Genomic DNA, 22,500 nt, shown 5'->3' on the forward strand with positions numbered 1-22,500 from the left:
GTTAACCTGCGATGTCACGCTGACCTGGTGAAACTTTACCTCTAACCCTTTGTATGCTCCTCTCTTCCTGGTTGTGACACGATGTACCGCTGTGTACACACACACACACACACACACACACACACACACACACACACACACACACACACACACAGGGTGTAACTTTACACTAACATTTCAGTTTAGTTTCTTCTTTGGTCGACCTGTTTGTATTGTAACATTTACAATAAGTCTGTTCGTGGTGGGAATCAGCGAAATGTGTTTTGTGTCGTCATGAATGTGTCGTCAGTCTTTTACATTCTGTTCGTTGAATGTATTGTTTTTCTCTTTTGTGTGTGTTTGTGTGGCAACTTCTTATTCTTTATGTTCATTCATTTTTATATTTTTCTTTCTTTTCTCTCACCATCCCTCCTGAACGCTCCTTCGTCATCTCCTCTGTTTATGCCTTCCCTCTTCTCCTGTTTCCTCTCTATTTCTCTCTATTTAATTTATTTCCCTTTCTGTTTTTTTTCTTTGTATATCTCCTCTCGTGTTTCATTCTGTCCTGTGTCCTCGTTGCCTCCATCTTCTCGCCTCTTTTTTTGTTACTGGCCTTTCCTTTGGTTTCCTTTCCTTTCCCATCCTTTCTTTTCCTTGTCTTGACTCTCCTCCTCCTCCTCTAGAGGAGCATAGTGTTATGTATATGATGGTCCCTAAGCCACTAGACAGCTTTAACCTGCTCAGGGTGAAGGGGAAGGGTCTGAAGCAGAAGGTCCTTCATGCTAGCTGTGAATGGTATGTTTCTAGATAGAAAATCACTGTAGGTATCGGCACAATAATTACATTTTTTTTTTTTACATATTTTTTATTTTTTACTAATCTAGTTTCCAAATTGTTTAGAAATGACTTAAAAGTAAAAAAAAAAGGAAAAGGTTGTGGGCAGAAATGAGCCTCTCCTCACTGACGTGTTGCTGATATCAGCTGTGAAGTCAGATACGTGTCACCTTAAAAAATACATGTGATGCAGGATGAGGATAGAAACCATTTGTAAAGACGCTGCTTAGTCAGAATCTGGTGTCGTATACAAACTGGGCGTGTGTGTGTTGTGTGTTTTTCTAGTGTGTGTTGTGTGTTTTTCTAGTGTGTGTGTGTGTGTGTGTGTGTGTGTGTGTCCTGTATCTGTGTGAGTGAGTTTGTGCAGTCTGGCTCAGTAGAACATCATGGGGCGTGATGTCATTTTCTTATTGTCCCTTCCTCCTTTTCATTCTCTTATTTGCCTCCTCCCTCCTCTCTTTTATCCCTCCCTTCCTCCCCATCGATCCATCTTCCTCACTTGCCCCCTGCCTCCTCCTCCTCCTCCTCCACAGGCTCCTGCCTAGAGATTCTTCGGGGAGAAAGTCCGGCTCTTGGGGAGGCCGGGAGCGACTCGGCGTCCCCCATGTCTCCTCGGACTAGCAAGAGCCGCATGTCCATGAAGCTGCGGCGCTCTTCCGGGTCGGCCAATAAGACTTGAGTCTCTAGATCACACGGTCCGGTCCGGGCTGATCCAGAAAATCTGACACTTTTGTAGAAAATAAGACGTGAACCGGATTGAAAACAGGCAACAACATGTTTACTTCCATCAGGGATGAGCGTAACCATCTGGGGTGTCGATGGAACCGTGACGCGTCGTCACACAGCTCTCAAACCCACACGTAAAAGTAATGGAGTATATAACACTGTAACTTTATCTTGAAATTGCTCACAGCTGCTGAATATATCCTTGGCTTTGCTAAAAAAAAGAAACCATTTGAACCAGTGCTGATCTTCGTCACCTGACGCAGCGAACGAGTGCAGCCCTCCTCGTCATAATCCGTGCCATGTTAGAAGCTGAAAGATGCCACATTAGACCTGGAGGTTCAACGAGGTCAAACATGTGGAATCTGTATATTTGTACGATAGTCAGTCCGCGTGTATGTGTGTACAGACAGAGTTTTGATATTTAAAAAAAATTAAAGAATGCATTTCTGAACGATTGAAGCTATCGTGTTGCATGGAAAAAGCAAGATAAAAGTATATTTTTGTTCTCGGTACAGCATTAGGCCCGTGAAGATAAAGGGTCAGGGGTCTGTTGCTATTCAGTCCTCATAAAATGTAAATACAAAAAAACTAATTTGTTTGCTCGCTGTAAAATAACAAAAAACTTTGTTTTGCAAAATGCGGCGACAAAAATGTCCTCTGTGTTTGAACCCGGAGGAAAATCCCCAATTTCCTGAACACGTGGGCTTGAAAGCAACGTCTGATCGGCGTTCTAGGGAAGGATGGAGGGATTATGTGTCTTTCCTAACGGAGAGAAAAAGGCGCTTTCTAGAAACTGAACGATCAAAGAGGAAACACTCGTTACATAAAGTTAAGTGTTGACTTTCCTCTGTGCTCATGCGGTAAAATGTGGACAAAGCACTGATCTTCTCATTTAACCTTTTTTTGTTTTTTTTTTGTTCCTTTTTATATATATTCTGTATATCTATATATGTATGAATATATATATATATGAGTAGATATATTAATATCTATAAGGATGTGTATATATACTGTTATGCGAGAATAGCTGCCAAAGTCCCACTGGTTTGTCCTCAGACCACATTATCTGTTTAAAACACTACACGCTGTTGTTTTCCTTTGTCATACCCAGTTCACTCCTCATTCTCTCTGAATTTTATATATATATAAAAATCCCGCTCTTATGTTTCGACTCATCCCCAGTTCCAGTTCTGGATGGAGGGGACCTGAAAGTGTAACACTACATTCACGTATTAACGCTTCAAATTGGCTTTCGTCGTTTATGGACTGCAGGTTTCTCTTCATTGATGGTCTCAGCTGTGCTTCTTCGGGAGTAAAAATAATTTAAAAAATGTATCGCCATTGCATAGAACGTTCATCTGTTTATTTGACATGGTGGCTCGTTCTCTCTGCTTGGCTCCATTATTTTTTTTTTTCAACCCGGCCTGATCTAAAGGAAACGTTCATATACTGTTTGAAATATTTGCATTTGGAAATGTAGATCTGAGTTAAAGGTTTTGCGTTATGTATGTGTATGTGTATGCACAACTGTATTTTAATTTACTGTTTAATTGTCTTTACTTCGGCCATAGCTTCTCTGCAGAGAGGAAAGGGATTGTCAAACCTTTTTTGTATTATTTGTCTTTCTTTGAACCTCTCTGTGGGGTTGTCACAGATATGCCAGTGTGAAAATGAGGTCAAATTCATGTTGTGTTATTTTGTCTGTGGATATTTGAAGTCAGCTGAGATTTGAGTTGTCCCGTTAAATTATTGCTGTTACGGTTATTATTATTGTTATTATTGCCAAGCCTGAAGAAGCGCCATTGATTGGTTGCGACACGTGGTCTGCTTGCCCCACTGCACTCTGGGATGGATCTGTACCATGTTGTACGGAGACCGCAGCCAAACCGCGCCTGCATTTCAGATTTGTTTTCAGATTGTCAAAAAGATTTCAACTCGGATGTGTCAAAAACCTGATTAGCAAAACCAAAATGTATAGAAAACCTAGGTTACCCAAAGCCTTTCAGCATTATATGACAAATTCATATCAACCTGCCTGAGGACCGATGGTGCAGGTCGAAGTATTAGTCAGCCCTATTGACCCAAATCTGGCATCTTGGTTATCTGTCGTTGGTTGCCATGTCGACCACACACACATGTCCCACTCCATATATATAAAACCATTCTGTAACTTGTGCGCCTGTGTGGACGGACGCTCTGACCCTGAGGACTGTGACGGAGACGGGTGTCTAACTAATGACTACATACTGCATGATGTCGGTTCAGTACTCACCGCATGTGTTGATCATGTAACAGCTGTATCACACACACACACACACACACACACACACACACACACACACTCTTCCTCAAACTATGTTACTGTCACAACCTGTAGTATGTAGACGTGTAATGTCTCTTTTGGACACGGAAGAGAGCGCAGATGTGCGATGGTTGGAGTTTGACAATAAACGATTCGTACCACTTGAAAGCCGGACCCACTCATATATTGTGTGTGTGAGTGTGAGTGTGAGAGTGTGAGAGTGTGAGTGTGAGAGTGTGTGGTGTGTGTGTGTGTGTGTGTGTGTGTGTGAGAGAGAGAGAGAGAGAGAGAGAGAAACCACATGAATAAGTCGACAGTGCAGGTCATCATACTGTCTTCACATTTATTGACAATAATTTAGAATAGATGTCACATTCAACTTCAGACATATCAAAATATGACTGTAGAGGCTTCATAGAACCACAATGACATGTTAAGCATCATGAAGCAAATATTTCAACAGTAATGTATAATCAATAAAGACGAAATACTTTTTTTTTTTTAATCAGCAGTACACACGTTAAATGTTCCATTTCTGTATGAAAATATTTTTTTGCAGCTGAGAAACCTACTGGCACATATAAAAGGCATATTATGGTCTATCTTGATTATTTTCTTTTAGTTTTGTTATTGTTACCTGTACATGAAATAGTGAGGACAGTGACTCTGTCTCCAGCTGTTGGGGTGAAGGTCACTTCCTAAATGTAATGACACGTCACGACACACCACAGGACGTAATGTAACACACCACCGGCTCCTCCTGAGCGTCGGTGTAATGGGATTACTTTGCCACAGAACCGCGTGGAGTTTAAACGTCTGCCACATGTTGAGAGGCCTGTGTCGACCTTCGCTGTGAAACGACCCTCCTGCTCTGATTAGTCCAAATCAAATGACCCTTTCTGTCAGACCCGGTTCACTGTAACGGTGTAGTTACTGGGATTAAATGTCAAATCATTTACAAAATGTTGGGCTCGATATGAGTGGGTGCCAAGAAAAGGCCTCCTCTGTGCCAATGCAGGAAATATATTCTCTAAATGAGAAAAGAAATATAGAAAACAACGTCTGACTTGTGATTGTATTACCGGCTGTACAAATTCTTTATTGAGAGAGGATGCGATTTGCTCTCCACACTTTCATTTGCATCCAGTTTAACGTTCTAATAATACTGCTGTTATTTTTATTTAATCATATTGTCTCTGTCCCCAGTCCAGTGAATTAATAATAATGTCATTTGAATTGTCTTCAACAACAAAAAAACAAAAGCTGTAGAGACAGAACAACCTGTGGAGGATAACAGAAGTTTGCTTTCAGCACCATGGACAGCTCCACGGACACGTCTAACGTTTTGCTGAAGAGTTGCTTTTGGGTTATCGGTCTCGTGACCACAGACGATGTTCATAGATCAAAACTGTATCAGGGTGCTCACTGAGCTTGAAAGAGAACTCACCCGTGTCCTTTTGCTTTTTGACCACAACTGAACCAAACAGGCCTCCGTCCCAATTTACAGTGGACCCGCAGCTGAATTAAATGTACTTAAGAGTAAATGGGTTCCTCGTAATGACACTCAATGGCTGGTCATTCTCCATGTCGGTTGGCCCGACCTCGCGCTCGTCTCACGGCCGCACGGTCATCTGCAGCAGCATCACCTGCCGGTTCTCGGCGGGGTGAGACTTGTTGATGTGCCTCGCGAGCCCCGGGGAGCTGAAGAACGTGGACGGACACTGCTTGCACGTGAAAATCTGCTGCTGCTCGCACTCCCCGCTGCCGCTCTCGCCTCCCTGCCCGTGGTACACGTCCGGTCGGAGTCCTCCTCCTCCTCCTCCTCCTCCTCCTCCCCCCAAGGTTCCCGCCAGTAACTCGTCCCTCATCGCGTGCCACAGCCGGTGCTTGTCCCTGATTTCCATCGACGGGAAGCGCGCGCCGCACAGGTGACACAGGAACACCTGGCTCTGCCCGGCGCTCGTCTCACGCGCCTGGCCGTACGGTGACGAGTTGGGAGACGCTCGCGCCGTCATCTCGTGCGCGGCCAGGTGTTTCTTCAGGTACGCCTGTCGGCGGAATTTCTTCCCGCAGTACCGGCACTCGTACACTTCGTCCTCCGGCAGCGACTGGGCGAAGGGCAACAGGGGGTGCGGGAGAGACGGCGTGTGCGCGCGCTCGTCCGGGTTGCCGCCAAGCAGCAGCAGGCTCGAGGGCGCGCTGTCCGCCGCGCTCACCTGCAGGTCCAGGCAGCTTTCGGCCGGATTCCGGTAATGGAGCGAGGGGTCGTAGTGAGGCGGCGCGAGGCCGTCGCCGTCGGGACCGTCCCGCGCCCGGCCGTGGAGCAGCAGCAGGGAGGGCTCGCGCCTGGCGCGGGAGCTGTCCAGCGCTCCGTGGTGCTGATTACTGTTGATGCGCAGCAGCTCGTTCTCTTTGCCCTCCGTCTCCACCGGCGGCCTCTCGTGCGCCACGAGCCCGCGCGCCTCCTTCAACGGCTGGCTCTTGTTCGCCTGAGTCTCCCCGCCCGGGCCGGTTACCGGACGGGGTTTGTGCCAGCGGCGGTGGGACGCCAAGTTGGCGGGACAGCTGAAGACCTTGTCGCACTCGGGACACCGGTACTCCACGCGCACTATGCGGGAGCACTTGTGCTGCGCGAGGGAGAACGGGTCGCAGTACTCCTCTTTACAGAGCTGGCAGATGTACTCCCCGAGCGGCTGGTTCCCGGTGGCTCCCGCCGGCCTGTCCCGCGGCCTCCTCAGCTCGGGGATCTCCTTCTTGATCCGCAGGCCCAACACCGGAGAGGTCGTGACCTCATCTTCGAAGTTGAGCTTTCGGTTCACTTTGGGTTTCTTCGGCGCGTGGCCCGCGGCCGGTTTGCCGGTTAGCCTGTTGCTGGTCAGGCGCTGATCCTGCTCGAGGAACGCGCGCTTCCTCGCCGCGTGATGCTGCTCCTGGTTCACGAGTGCCAGTGGCGGGAACAAGTGCACGTGAGCCACGCTCGGGTCGTACTTGTCGCTGTGGCCGCAGGACGGCGCGTTGCGGCCGCTGCTCGCGAGGAGCCTCTCGATGGAAGCGGACACCGAGGTCGGCGTGGAGCTCACCAGGAACGGCAGCTCCGGTAACCCCGGAGGGCACTTCCCGGGGAACAGCGGCTGCTTCTCTCCCTCCTCGTGGGGCTGGTGGTGGCGGGGGTAGTGGAGGTGGGGGTGGGGGTGGTGGTCCAGCAGTCTCGTGCCGACCGGTTTCACGGGGCTGCGGGACTCCGCTGACGTCAAGTCGCGTGGGGGCAGGAGAGGAGGAGGCGGGAAGAAGCAGGAGAAGCCGCTGTCGGGAGTCAGGACGTCCACCTCGCGCACCTGCTCCTCGGTCTCCGGTAACTGCGCCCGTCGGTCCGCCTCCGCCTCCAGCGCGGACTCCACGTGCGGGCTCCACGCCTCCCTGACAGCGGCGGAGTCCTCGCGGGACACCGGGAGCAGTCCGAAGGGGAACGCGTTCAACGCGCCGGTCCCCCCCTCCACGGCCGCGGCGGAGTTACCGCCGCCGCTCCGGAGCCCGTGAAATGCTTCAGGTTTGTTATTGCTGCTGCTCCGCGACCGGTACGACGCCGGGCACCGCCGGTTCCTCTTCACCAGGAATCCTCGAGGCATGGTGGCGGTGAGGATGACGGTGATGCTCGGCACCGGCAGGCGGAAAGAAACTACAACTCTTGTCTCGAGCCCACTTTCAAGTAGAGCTTTGAAGTGGCGGAGAGAGAGAGAGAAAGAGAGAGAGAGAGAGAGAGAGAGAGAGAGAGAGAGAGAGAGAGAGAGAGAGAGAGAGAGAGAGAGAGAGAGAGAGAGAGGAGCGCGCGCGCAGGTGTGATGATAGCGCGCGCGAGAGAGACAGTGGTATTCTTGGTGCGCGTGTTCGTTTTTGTCTTTGTCTGTCGCGCGCACACGCGCTTTTCGTCCAGGGTCCGTACCCTTTTGTCAGCTTTATTAGTTGACTTATCAGTGTTAGTCTTTTGTTTTTTGTTTATTAAATATCAGTAAATCAATAGTAAAATGAGCTGCATGAATGTTATACTTATCTTACGTGTTTTAAAGAAGACCTTGGAGTTAAATACCGTAAAGTACAGCAGGCTCCATAACATCGCATACATATTATAAATAGGTTATAAATTATTTTCAATGTCATTTTTCTTTTTTGGTGGACCAATATTGTTTTTACTGTACCCGATTCTTCTTCTTCTGCACCTAAGATAAAACGTTAGCTTTTTTTATATTTAGTTTAAACAAAAATATTATATATATATTTTTGTAATTAAAAGTTTAGTGTGTGTGTGTGTGTGTGTGTGTGTGTGTGTGTGTGTGTGTGTGTGTGTGTGTGTGTGTGTGTGTGTGTGTGTGGACTATTCACACCCGTCCCACTATAAGCTGCACTCTAGCCGATAAGAGATCGGAGGGATATCCATCTCTCCCCCCTCCGTCCCCCCTGCGGGCTTGGCCGGCCCACTCTGCCGGGCCAGGCGGGCTATACTCGGGCCAGCGGGCTCAGGCCAGCCGGCGTCGCTCCCTGGAAATCAATCAAGGCGGATGAGCGTGAGAACGAGCTCTCGGGTCGGGCCGCTGGCTCCACGAGGCCCGCCTGGGGAACAGAGCCGAGGATAGGGAAGGGGGGTCGGTGGTGGTGGAGGGTCCGACACGAAAAACTCATTAAGCATCAAGCTGGACCTTTTTAGTTGGGGTGGTTCTTCACTGTACTTGTCAGCTGCGTCTCCCGCAGAGGAACCGTGACCCAGGTTCAGTCCTTATAGATCCCACTCACTGGAGGTGAGTGACTGAGGCCTCTTCAATCATTTCACCCTACTTTTTGTCGCATGGAAACCCGTTTATATCAGAAAAAAAAAAAAAAAATAGAACAAACGTTATAAATGACTTGTATTACAAAAATGTAAAATTGACGACGCTTCCCAATCAAAGAGAAACCATGTAAAATGAAAATGGTGATTTAATTCACGTGTATTACATTTGCTCCTGATTATGGATTATGACGGCATTGCATAGGGATGTCTATGTCCCCTGTGGATTGGATGCACATCATGGGATAATATTCACAGAACATTTCAAATGAAACGTCTGTGTGTTGATCACTTAGACAAAAGGAGTGGATCGGGATGCACGAGGTTATTAACATGCTAAAAGACAGATATTCTAGTGGGGAGAGAAAGAGCAGGCAGCTGTCAGTATATCTAAAAACAGGAACAATGTTCTTTAGTCGATGTCCTGTAAAAAGTATGGATCCAGACATGTTGGTGTGTGTGTGTGTGTGTGTGTGTGTGTGTGTGTGTGTGTGTGTGTGTGTGTGTGTGTGTGTGTGTGTGTGTGTGTGTGTCTTGAGTTTGCATCGCATCAGTGGGCAGTGAGGTGGATAATCCTCCAGACTGCTGAAAATGACTCTATTGATCTGTGCTTCTCAGTCACAAGCCTTTAAGTGCTGCAGTATTATACAGCTGCCTGTCTGTCTGTCTGCCTGTCTGTCTGTCTGTCTGTCTGTCTGCACTGCATTTATACATGGCGTCTGTTTGTGTGTGCGTGCGTGTACGTGTGCGCGCGCAGAGAGTCTGATTAAAAAAATTAGGAAACCTGTTCAATTCAGGCATTTCACTGGTTCTCGTCTATTTTAGTTTAGTTTTAGGACTTGAATGAACGGTTGACTGTCGTTTTTTTTTAGTGCCACGTGTCAAATTGCTTGCTGACCAGCTCCTATATGTGAGGGGAGACAGAAGGGTCCTGTCCATGCTCTTCATCCCCACGTTGAGTCAGGAGACAAGCGGCCCTGTTGTGTGACAGCAGAGACCTGAAACATCTCCATAGTGGTAGAATGGCGCCATCTAGTGGTGCACATGCACAGCACCCAAGAGGATAGCTTGAATCTTGAAGCTGTTTTGTTGGTTTGTGCTGGATTATAATAATAATAATTCTTATTATGAAATGTAAAATATTGACTTTTTATTTTCATTGACTGACAGCAGCCCTCTCTTCCCTGCTGACAGAGACGTTAGCTGCAGAGAACACCAGCTGCCCTTCATTGACTCTTCAACTTTCTCTTTGACCCTTCCTGCTGCTGCTTTGTCACTCCATCCCAGACGGTGTTAACTGAGTCTGGGCGGCCTGCTTTGGGTTCTTTGCATCCAGAGAGAAGCTCCAGCGTTCTCCAGGAAAAACAAAATGAGGTTCCGGTTTGTTAGTTGCCCACTGCAGCACTTAATAACAGGAAGCTGAAGCTGTGAATCTGTGCTGGTTAAGCAACTTTTTTCAGCAAAGTGCTGTTAGATAGAAGGGAAGAAAAACAATCGGTCCTAAAGGGAAGTCTGCACTGCTGACTGCTTCAACCCCAAAAGATTATTAAAGCAGACTCAGCAAAACCTGAGAACATCAACAAAGGAGTTAACGTGATCAGCTCTAAACGATCTGGATTGTCTCTGGTTTGAGTTGCTGCAACTGTTGCAACAGTTAGCAATCATTTCTTGCACAAAGTAGAACAAAACATATTATTATTAATATACATCATATATATGATATATATATATATAATAAATAATTAGTTATTTGTTGAATGGAGATAAAATGCCCGTAAAAGTGACTTAAACTGCAACTATCTATTTTTATTTTTATATAAGGTATATATAAATATTCCTGCAATGTTTGGAAGAGCATTTTAAACCAGTCAGTCTCTGAATCAGCCTTCATCCCACTACCTTCGTCTTTTTAAAATATTCAATGTTGTAACGCCATGTAAAATATTACAATGTGATACTACATGCAATCTACAATGTAACAAGTCTGCATTCTTGACTTACTAAAGTAAAAGAACACAAGCATAAACTAAAATGTACTTTGTATCAAAAGTGAATTTATCATGTCTTTTTTAGTGTTATATTATTGTTATTATTATGCATTATAAAATTGAGTCTTACCATTATGATTCAGTTATGTGTGAGCTGGCGGAGGTGGTTTATATGTGTTTGATATGTATATCAGATTTAATTCATTGATCATGTGAAACTTTAAATATATCACACATACAGGAATCACAGATAATCGTCTCTGACTAATACAAAAATATGTGAATCTTGCGAATTTGAACGTGAGTCTGTTTGGGAGAGACAACGGAAACAACAGCAAACATTTACACCACATGACCGTAAATACAAGTGGAAAGTCTGCCAGACAAGAAGTCCGTCTGCATTCCGGCTCGGGAAGCAGGAAGTTGGGGAAAAGGAGAAGCAGTGAAGCAGTGAAGCCCCCACGGTGTTTCAGAGCTCACCAGAAGGGTGTGAAGGTGCTTTCTCTGTCATGTTTCGGTCTTCACACAGTCACAAGTTCAGAATGCTGTTTGATGAGTCATCGTTCACTTTGACCCTTCAAGGTATTTTATTGTGTGGCTGATCTGAGAGATTCATGCTGAGTCATTATGTGCTGCACATGTCCGCTTGTGTCTTGAAAGCCCAGGGATTCCCACGACATGCGCACACACAGATACTGTGCATGCAGTCACACACACACACACACACACACACACACACACACACACACACACACTAGAGCACATTCAATAGATAGCACACACACACACACACAGAACATATTTGTCATTGGTGGTGTATTTTAATGAATACACATTCTACAAATAGTTTTTAAAATATCTATTACATCAATATTGAATCACCTAGTCATCAAGTTTGAAAAGGTCTGGACTCAAACACACTGGGAACCAGTGCCTACGGATCACTGGTGCCAGAAAGTGATTCCTGTTAGGCCAATGTTATTTTCCTGCTTACACTCCTCTTTTGTGTTTGAAATTATATATTTAGGGTCCGAGCGACTGACAGAGTCAGTCCGGAGAGGACTCTATTGTAATACAAAGGATTTTTATTTCTTTGTACTGTTAACAGAGAGGAAATATTGAGGTGAGAGATCCGCATGCCAAGAATTAATATCTGGCTGCCATTCAACCCGGCTTCCTCTGTACGTTTATTCCAGTAAAAGCTCAAATGAAAAATATTTAAAAGTCCAATGAAAAGCATTAAACAAACAGCCGTCATATGACAGTAGTATATATCACTATATCATATTTTCTTCTTTGTATTTCTGCTGGGAAACATGCGGTAAGGAGTTCTAAAGTGACAACGCATTAAACTAAATCCTCCCCCTCCAACATATCACAACCATCATACAGACTGCAGCTTATCTTGGTTGCACCATCTCCGTGTCCTTTCCCAGATTTAATTTTTCCCAGCACACTCTAACCATAAATAGGTCATCAACAAAGTGCAAATGACTCCGGTTACATTTCTGAAAAGCACCAGAAAAGCCAGCTGGGAGAGACCCCTTCCTCCTGGAAACACTCATTAAACTAAAGAAACATTTAGATAGTTGTTAAATGCATTGGCTTAGTTTCCTGTGCTGTTTTAAATGTCAGTTCCTGCACACGTATTTTTCCAGGTAATGACGCAGAGCTGCTCTGGATTCAGATCATTTGCCATTTGCCATCGACAGCCGACTGAACTGGAAGGCCAACGTCAACGCTGTGTACAAGAAGGGGATGAGTCGACTCTTTTTCCTGAGGAAGCTTGGATCCTTCAATGTGTGCAGCAAGATACTGGAGATGTTCTACCAGTCGGTTGTGGCCAGCGCCCTGTTCTTCTCCATGGTCTGCTGGGGAGCAGCACTGGAGCCGGTGACACCAACAGACTTAACAAGCTGGTTAAGAAGGCCGGCTCCATCATCGGCTGCAAGCAGGAGTTTCTGGGGCAGGTGGTGGAGAGGAGGACGCTGAAGAAACTTTTGTCCATATTGGACAACCTGGACCACCCTCTCTACCACCTGCTGCAGGGACAGAGGAGCACTTTCTCCAAGAGGTTCCTCACGCTCCGCTGCACCAAGGACCGCTACAGGAAAACATTCCTGCCGACAGCAATACGGCTTTACAACAAGTCACCGCGTGCTAGTTCCTCTGTGGATTAAACACTGTAAACACTGTACATGTTCATAGTTACCTACACTTAACACTTAACATATCATAGTATATACATTTATTGCATTTTTGCACTCTCCTATTGTTTGTTGTTGCTGTTGTTATTTTTATTTTATTTATTTTTTATTTACACCTTAATATGCACATACATACTTGCACTCTTGCACTTCTACTTTTAAACGTTTAAGTTTAAGTTAATCCACTTTTGCCCTTGGGTTGGTTTGATTGACCTTCACCGAGTTGTATGGAAAACAAATGGACATTGTATGGAAAAGTGGAAAAGAAACCAAAAATAGACTCATAATAACTAACTACTAACTCACAAATGGAAAGTTGAGTAGACTGCTGTGGTAAACACGTGTATAATACACTTGAAGTATTACATCCACGTCTAAATACACAAAGCGTTGTGCAAATGTGAAGCGCGAGCCCCTCCATGCCCGCTGCGCGCATTCCTCCCCTCCATCCATCTGCCTCCACGGGGTCAAGCAGAGGGCTTGTTTTCACTTGCTCAGGATGAACGTGGTCCGCGTGACTACAGTCCCCGCGTCCTCCTCCTGCATCAGACTGACACTGACACATTATGCACGAGGTTACACTGACACATGCAATTGTTGTGCCGTGGATTATTCTGGCAGACGCCTAAAATCTAGGTGATGATGCACAACATAAGAATTTGCATGAATGTGCTGCTCAACTAGTCCAGTAAAAGAAAAGTGCGCGCGCCTCCCCGTCTAACTGGTCACAAGGCGGAACAATGGGAGGTAAAACAACCCGGAGTTTCCCTCAGGGCCTCCGGAACATCACGTTCGACTCGATGTTTGGTTTTTCTTGTTTTCTCCCTCTTTGCGTGTGGAAGGGACAGGCCGCAGCCTCGCAGAAGTCTCTCGGCCTCATCGGGGGACTTGGGAGTCCGCGAGGAGCTGAAGGAGTGATCCGATACTCGGGTTTTATTAAAGGTCACTGCCGCGGAATCAGTGGGGGCCTAATCCTCATCTCAGTATAACAACCTATATAAAGCATGGATAGTTTAATGCTGGCAAGAAACACCTGATGCTGCTGTTGTGTTAAATACACATTATAATTCCCCTGCAGGCCTGTTGTTTTTTTGTTGTGTTTTCATGGTTCGATGCGTAAAAAATCACATGGACTGCACAACCTGCACCTGCAGCAATAAGGGCAAACGAAGGGTGCAGTTTTAGGACCCCCTCCCCCCTTCCCCAACAGAGACTCTGGTGCGACCACGTAAATGCACCAGAAGCCTGACGTGCTTCATGTTATTCTGCAGTTATTCTGCTTTCCTGGACGTCAGCGTTGGTCATTCCTGTGGAATTAACACTGGACTTGTTGATGCACTGCTTTCCTTATTCTTTAGTCCATGCAGGCTGACTTTGCGGTGCATAACACATACTAATAAAATACTGTATAGTTTGCATGCAAACTGGGGAGAACTTTCTGCAGATTTAAAGTTGAGTGTAGATAAAGTTGTATATGCGTATGTTGTATGAGGCAACATTGTGTAAAGACTGAAATGCTGCAGAAATGGGTGGTTTGGGTGCAACAAGCGTTGCCTGCTAAACGGACTTCGCCCTCTCGGTGACAAACTGAGGAGTGTATTTATAAGTGTCTGAATAGAAATCCCCTCCCGGTGCCAGCGCTCTGGATGTGTGCTGTGTTATTCTGAGTGACAGTGTTCTGGAAATCCCCCACCTAGTCGTTAGCTCCGCCCCGCTGCAGCAGAAGGCATTTACAGCCTGCTGCACGGCTCCGCCCGCAGACAACCAAGCGCACCTCGCCGCGAACAAACAATCCGCCATGGCCCTCCACCGGACCAGTATATTAAACCAAATGGATTACAGCCGGGACTCCAAAGAAGGGAAGCCGGCCCCGTCGACGGAGGAGCGGCTGGACAGCGGCCTGGACTCGCTGAAGGAGGAGGAGTACCAGGCCGTGGCGGCCGAGATCCGGCTGCTGCAGTTGGAGTGCGAGCCGCCGCAGCAGCAGAAGACTCCTGCTGGAGCCGGAGAGACGCACGAATGGAAAACGCAAATCACGGAGGACGGAGACACGTAAGTCGGACCAGGAGGAAACGTTCAAAGGAGGAGAAGAACAATAATTACGCACGGGGATATTTGCGAGTTCTCGGAATGTAACGTCACGGCTCGCAGTGTCGCCCGAGGAGAAGGCCCCGCGCGCGGGTCTCGGGGAGGTAACGTGAGCCCTTTCCTGTGGGGAACGTCTGCGACTAGTCTGTCATTACAATGCAAAGGAACAGGCCGACCGGGTCCGCGCCGGGGCTTAATGCGGCATTAGGGCTTTAGAAAGCAAACAGACCACGTCCTGCAGCGTTAACTGTCCACGTAACGGGTGTCCGGTTCGCTAACGGGTTTAGTTGCGGTCAGGCACTGCGGCGGTGGACGTAAACAAAAGGCTATTATCAGGGGGGGATCTACTTTGGCCGCGGGTCAGACTGGGAAAGTCCCGGGCGCGCCGCCAAGCAATCCGACCGACGCGCGCTCCCGTGGTGCGAGCAGGAGGAGACAGAAACAACAACAAGGAGAGAAAAGCACATTAAAGTTACACAACACGTCAAGTCTTTGGAGTTACGCGTCTGCGGCTCGCTGCTGTCACGGTACCAGGGGAATAACCGTAAATAATAAAGGAACAGTTTATTACAGCATTGGAACTGTTCTCAAGGCGCGTGCACACATGATGTAAATTGAACAACGTGACTTTATTAATCAGGACCGTTTAATACGAGGCCTGAGATCAAGTCACTGTGAAGGCATAGGAGCAGTGGTTCCCAACGTGGGGTCATTTTATTTATGACATGTATTTGTTTACATTAATTTACTGTAATGGCATTAGTGGGAAACGAATGAATGCATTGAGAAACTGCTGTGTTGAAGAAAACGTTTACGCTTTTCTTTGAGGATGATGGGGATCTGTAAAAGGCCCACATCATTGTGAAACTTTTTCATGGCTGATTTAAAAAAAGAAATACTAGGCAATAATAACAAATAATAATAAAAACCTTGAATGACCACAATTGTAGATCAGGCTGGATTTTCACTGTTGAAAAGTACACAAATGGAAGTATTTGCGGTTATTTCCTTGCTTACGTAATGATAAGTGTTTCCTTGTGGAAAGAACCAACAACAATAATACAGATGAGGTTGTGTGTGTGTGTGTGTGTGTGTGTTGTAACAGCTTTTATTCGTCTCGGTAGGCTGCTCCACCTGGCCATCATCCACGAGGCCAAGGACTACATCAGAACCATGATAGACCTGTCCAAGAACACAGACTTCCTCAACACACAAAATGACCAGCGACAGGTATTGAAGCAGGATCATCATCATCATCATCATCATCACGTAAAGCACAAGGAGACTGTCCTCTGACTCGGTAACTCACCTGCCTCTTCTCGTCCTAGACGCCGCTCCACTTGGCGGTGATAACGAACCAGGCGGACGCGTGCCAGCGCCTGCTGGTGTCCGGCTGCGACCCCACACTGGTGGACGACAGCGGGGACACGCCTCTTCACATCGCCTGTCGCCACGGCAACCTGCCCTGCTTCAGCGTCCTCACACAGAACTGCCAGCCGGAGCATCTACACGCGGTGATGGCCGCCTGCAACTATCACGGTGAGATTGGCGTTTCGTTTACTTTTATGACATTTTTGGTTTCAACATTGAAACTATGCTGGTTTACTTGGAACGGAAACGTTTGGATTTAGCAGCGTTGGTAAATGAATATTAAGTTCCCGTTCCCGGCGGCAGTAGTTTCCTGTGGCCCACCCTCGGTGCATGGAAACAGGCCACACACTGACCATATTTAAACGGAGGAATGGTGGGCACAAAAAGAGCAACTCCTGCTGCCCGTTATCCCTGAACACTGGTTAGAGGGAGGGAACGCCATGGCACGTTCACGCCATCACTTCCTGGCGACAACCCGTCTGACGTGGCTCGTGATGTCGGATGCTCAGGCTTCTAATGGAGTATAAACATGTCGAGTTTTTTCTTTGGACCTCGTGCAGAAGTCTGTTCTCCTCTAGTAATCGGCATTAACATGGTTTGTTAGCGCTTCCTAAATCTTAATTAACTTGAAACCCCCCTTTTTGGAGTCTGGACTTTTCCTAGAAAGCAGCAGGTATATACATATGTTTAATGCTGATCTGGTGTCAGCTGTTAAACTTTTCCTATGATGTTTTCTTGCAGGTCAGAACTGCCTCCACCTGGCTTCAGTTCAGGGTTTCCTGTCACTGGTGGAGAACATGGTGGACCTCGGAGCTGACATTAACTCAAAGGTACACACACTACAGCTATATTTGAGAATACACACTTAAAGGCACTTGTGTAGTGTAGGATTACATAGTCCATAAATATAATACAATCTTGCACTCTCCCGTCCTTTAGGAGCAGCGTAACGGTCGCAGTGCGCTGCACCTGGCCGTGGACCAGCAGAATCTGTCGCTGGTCAAACTGCTGCTGAAGAAAGGAGCGGACCCCAACCTCCTGACGTCCGGGGGCCACACCCCCTTCCACCTCACCTACGGCCGCGACGGCGACGACATCAGGAAAGAGCTGTACTCGCTGACCGATCCCGACCTGCGGGAGCTGCCCGACAGCGAGGAGGACGACGACAGCGAGGAGGAAGAGGACGACGAGTCCGACGAAGAGGTGCGTGTCGAGAATGCGAAGCTGCCGCCGTAACATTTAAAACGAGCTCGCTGGCCAGTGTGTGACACTTATTTTTTATTCATCTACGTGTGTTTGCAGGTGGGTTATGACGACATACAGTGGAATGGACATTAGCAGGAAGCGGGAGGAGGAAGTTACAGAGGCAGGAGGATGCGATGATGACGGTAAAAGACAAGATTAAGGGCTCGGCTACTTCCTGCATCAACGTCACACTGTGGGCGGACGGCGCGGCCGCGGCGCCCGGCGGAGCAGATGGACAGGCGGCAACAACGAGTCCGTTCCGCCGGGGAAGAGCGAACGCGCCGAGCGGTGAATACAGGACGACGGGATGAGTTTCTGTATGATGATGATGATGATGATTGCTTGTATTCTGTGGACAGCGCAAATCATTTGTCACAAAAAACAACATCCAGCCACACAGATGTACCTGCAACAGCTCTGTTGTATGATATTGTAAATGCTGTGTATACAAAGATGTATTTTTTATGGAAGCTGTGAATGTGTACAGTTGAGCAGGTTGTATATGTCAGGCAGCAAACAGTCCAGCACACTCCAGTTAAATTAAAGACACTCATATTTAACAGTTAAACAAAAGCGTGATGGTGTTTGTGGGGATGGGGGACATGAGGGATGGCATGAGAGGGGAAGAGTTCATTTTGGTAACATTGCAGAAGAAAAAGCTCCTCCAGAACCCAACGTATAATCACGAGCGCCTGACGGTATGACGGCAATTAGACATTACTTTTACCACGTGCCTTCTTTAGCCGCCGTCAGTATGTCTGCGTCTATAAACGCCGACGCATGACAGCTGAGTTCTGGACTGCTGCCATTTATTTTTGTCATGCAGCAAGGGGGCCGATAACTCGCTTTCCACTGAATGAGGAACTGCCGGCCAATTGAGCCTGCGACAGTTCCTCGTACTTTGTGTGTAGAAAGAGATAAGAAGCACAAAGAGGATGTGAGGCTGGGTTTTTTTTGGGAGGGCGGGGTTAAAGAGGAAGGGACAGGAAATTCCCAGGAACAGAACACTCAGCTGTTCACGACATTCCTGCTTCTCGTTCCTCCAAAGAAGGGAATCTCCGCCGAACAACAGGATGCTTCGGTCCAGCTCAAGGGTGGAGGCGAGGAAGGGAGTTTTACTCGAGTTCTCGTAAAATAAATATCCAGCATGGACCATGTTAATTATGCTCATAAAATGATTGTAATGCAGATTGAGTCAATGTCAAGCAGCTCAGTGTTTTGGCTTTACACACCAGCTGTGACTACAAACTAAACACTGATATTTTAAATAATTGCAAGACCCTTTTAATGTGCTTAAATTCTTGTGTAGACAACACAAAGTGATATTTCTCCCCAAACTACTGTTTGGACCCAGTTAGTATTTTTAACTTTAGCAGCTTTCGAGTGCAGAGATAAAACAAAATGTAATCCTTCCATATAGAATACATCCCAGTCTATTAGTATATTCCCAGTATTTTAGCAAAAATAGAAGCTTTATGGAGACATAAATTGGCCACACTGAATCTGAAAATAATATTACTTGCACGTGTTGCTCTCAGGTCTGAATTGGTGTCAATACACAAAGAAAAGAAAAACGGGGAAACTTGAGTGTTGGGTAAAAACATTGTGTTTAATAGAAGTGCAGTAATGTACAGCAGTGGCGGCAGAGACACAGGAGGGGACGACAACCAGGGAGCAGACCCAAAGGAGGGCGTGACAATGACCACCGTCTGTTCCAACAACCCGAGCGTCGACATCACCCTGAAACTCGAGTCGCTTATAAACACTAGGGGAGATGCTTGTCGCGGCAGCTCTGAGTAAACAAGATTGGAAGCTATGTTGGCAGTGACTCCAGAAGCTGCTGGACAACACAGTCCGCCATTGTGAGGTATGAAGCGGTATTGGTACGCCACCCCGCTCTTCCAATCTGCTCTTTTGGGCTGCGCTCCATCCAAAGGGACATGTCGGACTGATCCAATTAGTTTTGCTTGTCTCTCAACCCCACTGTGTGGTACCGCCCATTCTGAACAAGATCATACCGACTCCTCATTAATCTTCCTTCTGGGACGAGAGAGACCTGGTGTTGCCGTTCATCCTTTTCAGAGCTTTCCTCACTCTCTCTCAGACAAAGCCACAAGGTGGACGTCAATCTCCGCCTCTGACAGAATCCTGGAGCACAAGCACACAAGTTAACGCTCGGAATTTTTTTGTTACGCCAGATTTTGTCGGACACACACACACACACACACACACACACACACACACACTTTGATCTCATCCCACACTCACTTGAATTTCGACTCTTTTGTCGTGATGACTCCCACCTCCAGCTCCGAGGGCTTGAAGTCGATGGACAGAACGCCGGAGAGACATGAAATGGCCGTCTGTGTTGAGAAGGAAGGGAGAGATGTTGAGAAGCACGAGAGACCGCAGAGGAGAAGGAAATAAAATCAAACCTTCCATCAAAATAATGGACGCCTTTGGAAATGGATCATGGTGTCAAATAATCGAGAAAGATGGGGCAAAATGTATAAATGTGCATTTTAAAATCTGTTTTTAAAAGATGTGAGAAACAAATAAAGCCACGGCACATGCGTTTGTCCTCCTGCTCTCCTTTTCTACCAACAGCATAAATCGTTAATACGGGATGGCTTAATAACAAAACGTAGAAGATTAAATGTAGATCTGTGTGACACATACCAGTTGTTTGCTTAGACTTATTCTTATCCCAAGGGGACATCTGGGAAATATTAACAGAATATCTAAGACGGGGGTCCTCAAACTTTTTCCTGTGAGGGCCACATAACCTTTCCCTTCTCTGATGGGGGCCGGGGTCAGTTTGTAACAGAAAAAGTGTGACGATCGCAGGGGTGCCTAAATGTAAACATTTATTGTTTTCCAGAAAGCCACACATAACCAAATATTAACAACCCTTTCTGGGATCTTCACAGAAAAAAGTCAGGAAATAAATAACACTATTTGTGAAATAAATAATAATAACCAAATAAACCTCACTGGGTTCTTCACAGAAAAAATAAAGTCGGGAAATATATAATAACACTATTTTATCCCCTTAGTTTGGGGACCACTGATCTAAGAGATAACAAATCAGTTTTTATTAAACTAATATCAGGATTCCTGCCATGCCTTATTTGTGTAACTGCATCGACGGCTGCAAGCAACTGGTTTCCACTTCAGCTGTTCAAAGAGCCACGAAGTAGTGCGGTAACATTCCAGCATGGTGACACAAATTCTATGACATTTTCTGACACCCAAACACACGCCTTGACTTTCCCTGCTAAAGAAATTCCCAAATAATTCCGTGACATTCAGCCCAGATCAGCCCGGCTGCGTGTGCGCTACCTCTATGGTCTGCTGATAGGTCCAATCCAGTTTCTTCTTGACTTTCTTCTCGAGGAAGCTGGTGGCCTCCGTCTGCTTGACTCCAGCTGCCGTGGCCTTAAAGCCACAGTAGTAGCCGGCTGGATCACACTTATACAGCTGCGGACCCAACTCTTCATCCAGCCCCACCACCATCATACCTTGGAGGTAGGATGCAAGGAAGAGGGGGAATGAAGACAGGACAGTAAACATCTATCCGGCTTTAAAGATATCAAATGTAAATTGGAGCTGCAAATATTTTGTCCCGATATTCAAAATCAAGAAGCGATGAAACGAAGTTTAGACAATGTTATTAATTCTCTTCCCAAAACAGCTTTCGGTATGGATCTCAATACATCATAAAGTTATTACAAAAGCATTGACTAGAGCTCCATCATTTTGGAAATGGATGACAACAAGTGGTTTTGAACACGTCCAACAGGTCAGTTTTGGTCAAAATAAGAAACAAATACATAACACAAACAATCATGAAGGGCACACATGCACACTACTCACAGCAGCCTAGCGGCCTCATCTCAGCGTTCTGCGTGTAGACCTGCGAGATGTCCGCCAAGCGTTTGCACAGCATGTCCACGGGGATCTCATAGCCGTATTTATACATCCAGTTAGCCGCTTCATACCGTGCCCTCTGCACCTGAGACCTGCTGTCAGCTGGAGGACACATGTAGGACAAATCCATGACTGAACGGGAACATTGTTACGGGGAAATACTATTATAAACGTCTTTGCACAAATGCATAGTAGAGATGGATGATTCCTTCCTCTCAGAGAAGGCAGTCCCCGACCCATGATATAATTAAAAAATTACGGCAACGAAAAACAACAACCAAGCAGACGGTGAATATTCACCATCGGATGGACGAGACGTTGCGTACCTGTCATTCCAGTCATAACGCAGCCAATGTGCTCTGTGATTTTGTACATGTGTGTGACTGTCAAGGAGTCCAGCAGCTTGTCCTGAGAAAAACACAAGACAAGGACAGAGAGATATGAACACCACGAGCAACGCAAGCTGTGGAATCTGACCACAGAAGCACACACTTCTCTGTGTGTGTGTGTGTGTGTGTGTGTGTGTGTGTGTGTGTGTGTGTATACTGACTGGAACTTTCTTTTGTGTGACAACCACAACACAGTCATTCCCTTTGATCGCTACGGACGTCAGTCCTCCCTGGTTGATGGCTTTGAAGGCATACTCTGGAGACAGATAGGAGGGAACTGCGCTTCAAATTTATGACAATTGTATACAAACTTTTTTTCAAATCAGGAACCTTGGTAGGGGATTTTACATGCAACTTAATTTGACATACATACAACTGTTTAAGTAGTATATCATTGATACTGCCGTGACATATGGGAATGTTTAAAAAATAAATATATCACACATTTTATTTTGACAATGTTTGAACATTTCATACAGCCAAGTTATAATGAATGTCTATCTGAACATGATTTAAATGCTAGCACTGCACAGCTAAATTAAGCTATCTAAGCTAGCACAACTGCTAGCACAACTGCTAGCACAACTGCAGCAAAACGAACCTGCTGGTAATGAATGTCGAC

The 22,500-nt window shown here is 46.5% G+C and overlaps 4 protein-coding genes across 4 annotated transcripts in view; 2 read left to right on the forward strand and 2 right to left on the reverse strand.

Moving 5' to 3' along the window:
- The window catches only part of ralgapa1 (Ral GTPase activating protein catalytic subunit alpha 1), a gene marked incomplete at its 5' end in the record, with an annotated part of 57,323 nt that extends 53,329 nt beyond the window's left edge, over positions 1–3,994 (forward strand). The window contains one exon of the mRNA XM_079217211.1: positions 1,347–3,994. Within this exon, the coding sequence (XP_079073337.1) occupies positions 1,347–1,492 (146 nt within the window). The 3' untranslated portion in view covers positions 1,493–3,994. The remainder of the gene's footprint in view (positions 1–1,346) is intronic.
- A 1,460-nt stretch (positions 3,995–5,454) lies between these two features.
- On the reverse strand, positions 5,455–7,581 carry insm2 (insulinoma-associated 2; the record flags this gene model as incomplete). Its single annotated transcript, XM_079217213.1, has 1 exon — positions 5,455–7,581. Exon 1 carries the CDS (start codon positions 7,465–7,467, stop codon positions 5,455–5,457), a length of 2,013 nt encoding a protein of 670 aa, XP_079073339.1. The 5' UTR covers positions 7,468–7,581.
- A 7,048-nt stretch (positions 7,582–14,629) lies between these two features.
- nfkbiab (nuclear factor of kappa light polypeptide gene enhancer in B-cells inhibitor, alpha b) lies at positions 14,630–18,121 on the forward strand. Its single transcript, XM_079217214.1, has 6 exons — positions 14,630–14,907; positions 16,068–16,173; positions 16,272–16,482; positions 17,056–17,144; positions 17,254–17,517; positions 17,617–18,121. The coding sequence occupies exons 1-6, from the start codon at positions 14,654–14,656 to the stop codon at positions 17,650–17,652; spliced, it is 960 nt and encodes a 319-aa protein (XP_079073340.1). The 5' UTR covers positions 14,630–14,653; the 3' UTR covers positions 17,653–18,121.
- Positions 18,122–19,147: 1,026 nt separating this feature from the next.
- The window catches only part of psma6a (proteasome 20S subunit alpha 6a), a 3,674-nt gene continuing 321 nt past the window's right edge, over positions 19,148–22,500 (reverse strand). Inside the window, exons 2-7 of the mRNA XM_079217218.1 lie at positions 22,040–22,134; positions 21,816–21,897; positions 21,436–21,591; positions 20,902–21,080; positions 19,828–19,922; positions 19,148–19,707 (exon numbers count right to left, since the gene is read on the reverse strand). Coding sequence (XP_079073344.1) covers positions 19,650–19,707; positions 19,828–19,922; positions 20,902–21,080; positions 21,436–21,591; positions 21,816–21,897; positions 22,040–22,134 — 665 coding nt within the window. The 3' untranslated portion in view covers positions 19,148–19,649. The remainder of the gene's footprint in view (positions 19,708–19,827; positions 19,923–20,901; positions 21,081–21,435; positions 21,592–21,815; positions 21,898–22,039; positions 22,135–22,500) is intronic.

This window comes from Taurulus bubalis (assembly GCF_910589615.1).
Source record: "Taurulus bubalis genome assembly, chromosome: 4".
NCBI lineage: Eukaryota > Metazoa > Chordata > Actinopteri > Perciformes > Cottidae > Taurulus > Taurulus bubalis.

Bases quoted from the DNA above. Each gene is read 5' to 3' on its own strand.
- nfkbiab (XM_079217214.1), top strand. From the start codon at position 14,654: ATGGCCCTCCACCGGACCAGTATATTAAACCAAATGGATTACAGCCGG. The intron at 14,908-16,067 runs GTAAGTCGGACC...TCGTCTCGGTAG, and splicing joins ATCACGGAGGACGGAGACAC to GCTGCTCCACCTGGCCATCA. The intron at 16,174-16,271 runs GTATTGAAGCAG...TTCTCGTCCTAG, and splicing joins CACAAAATGACCAGCGACAG to ACGCCGCTCCACTTGGCGGT.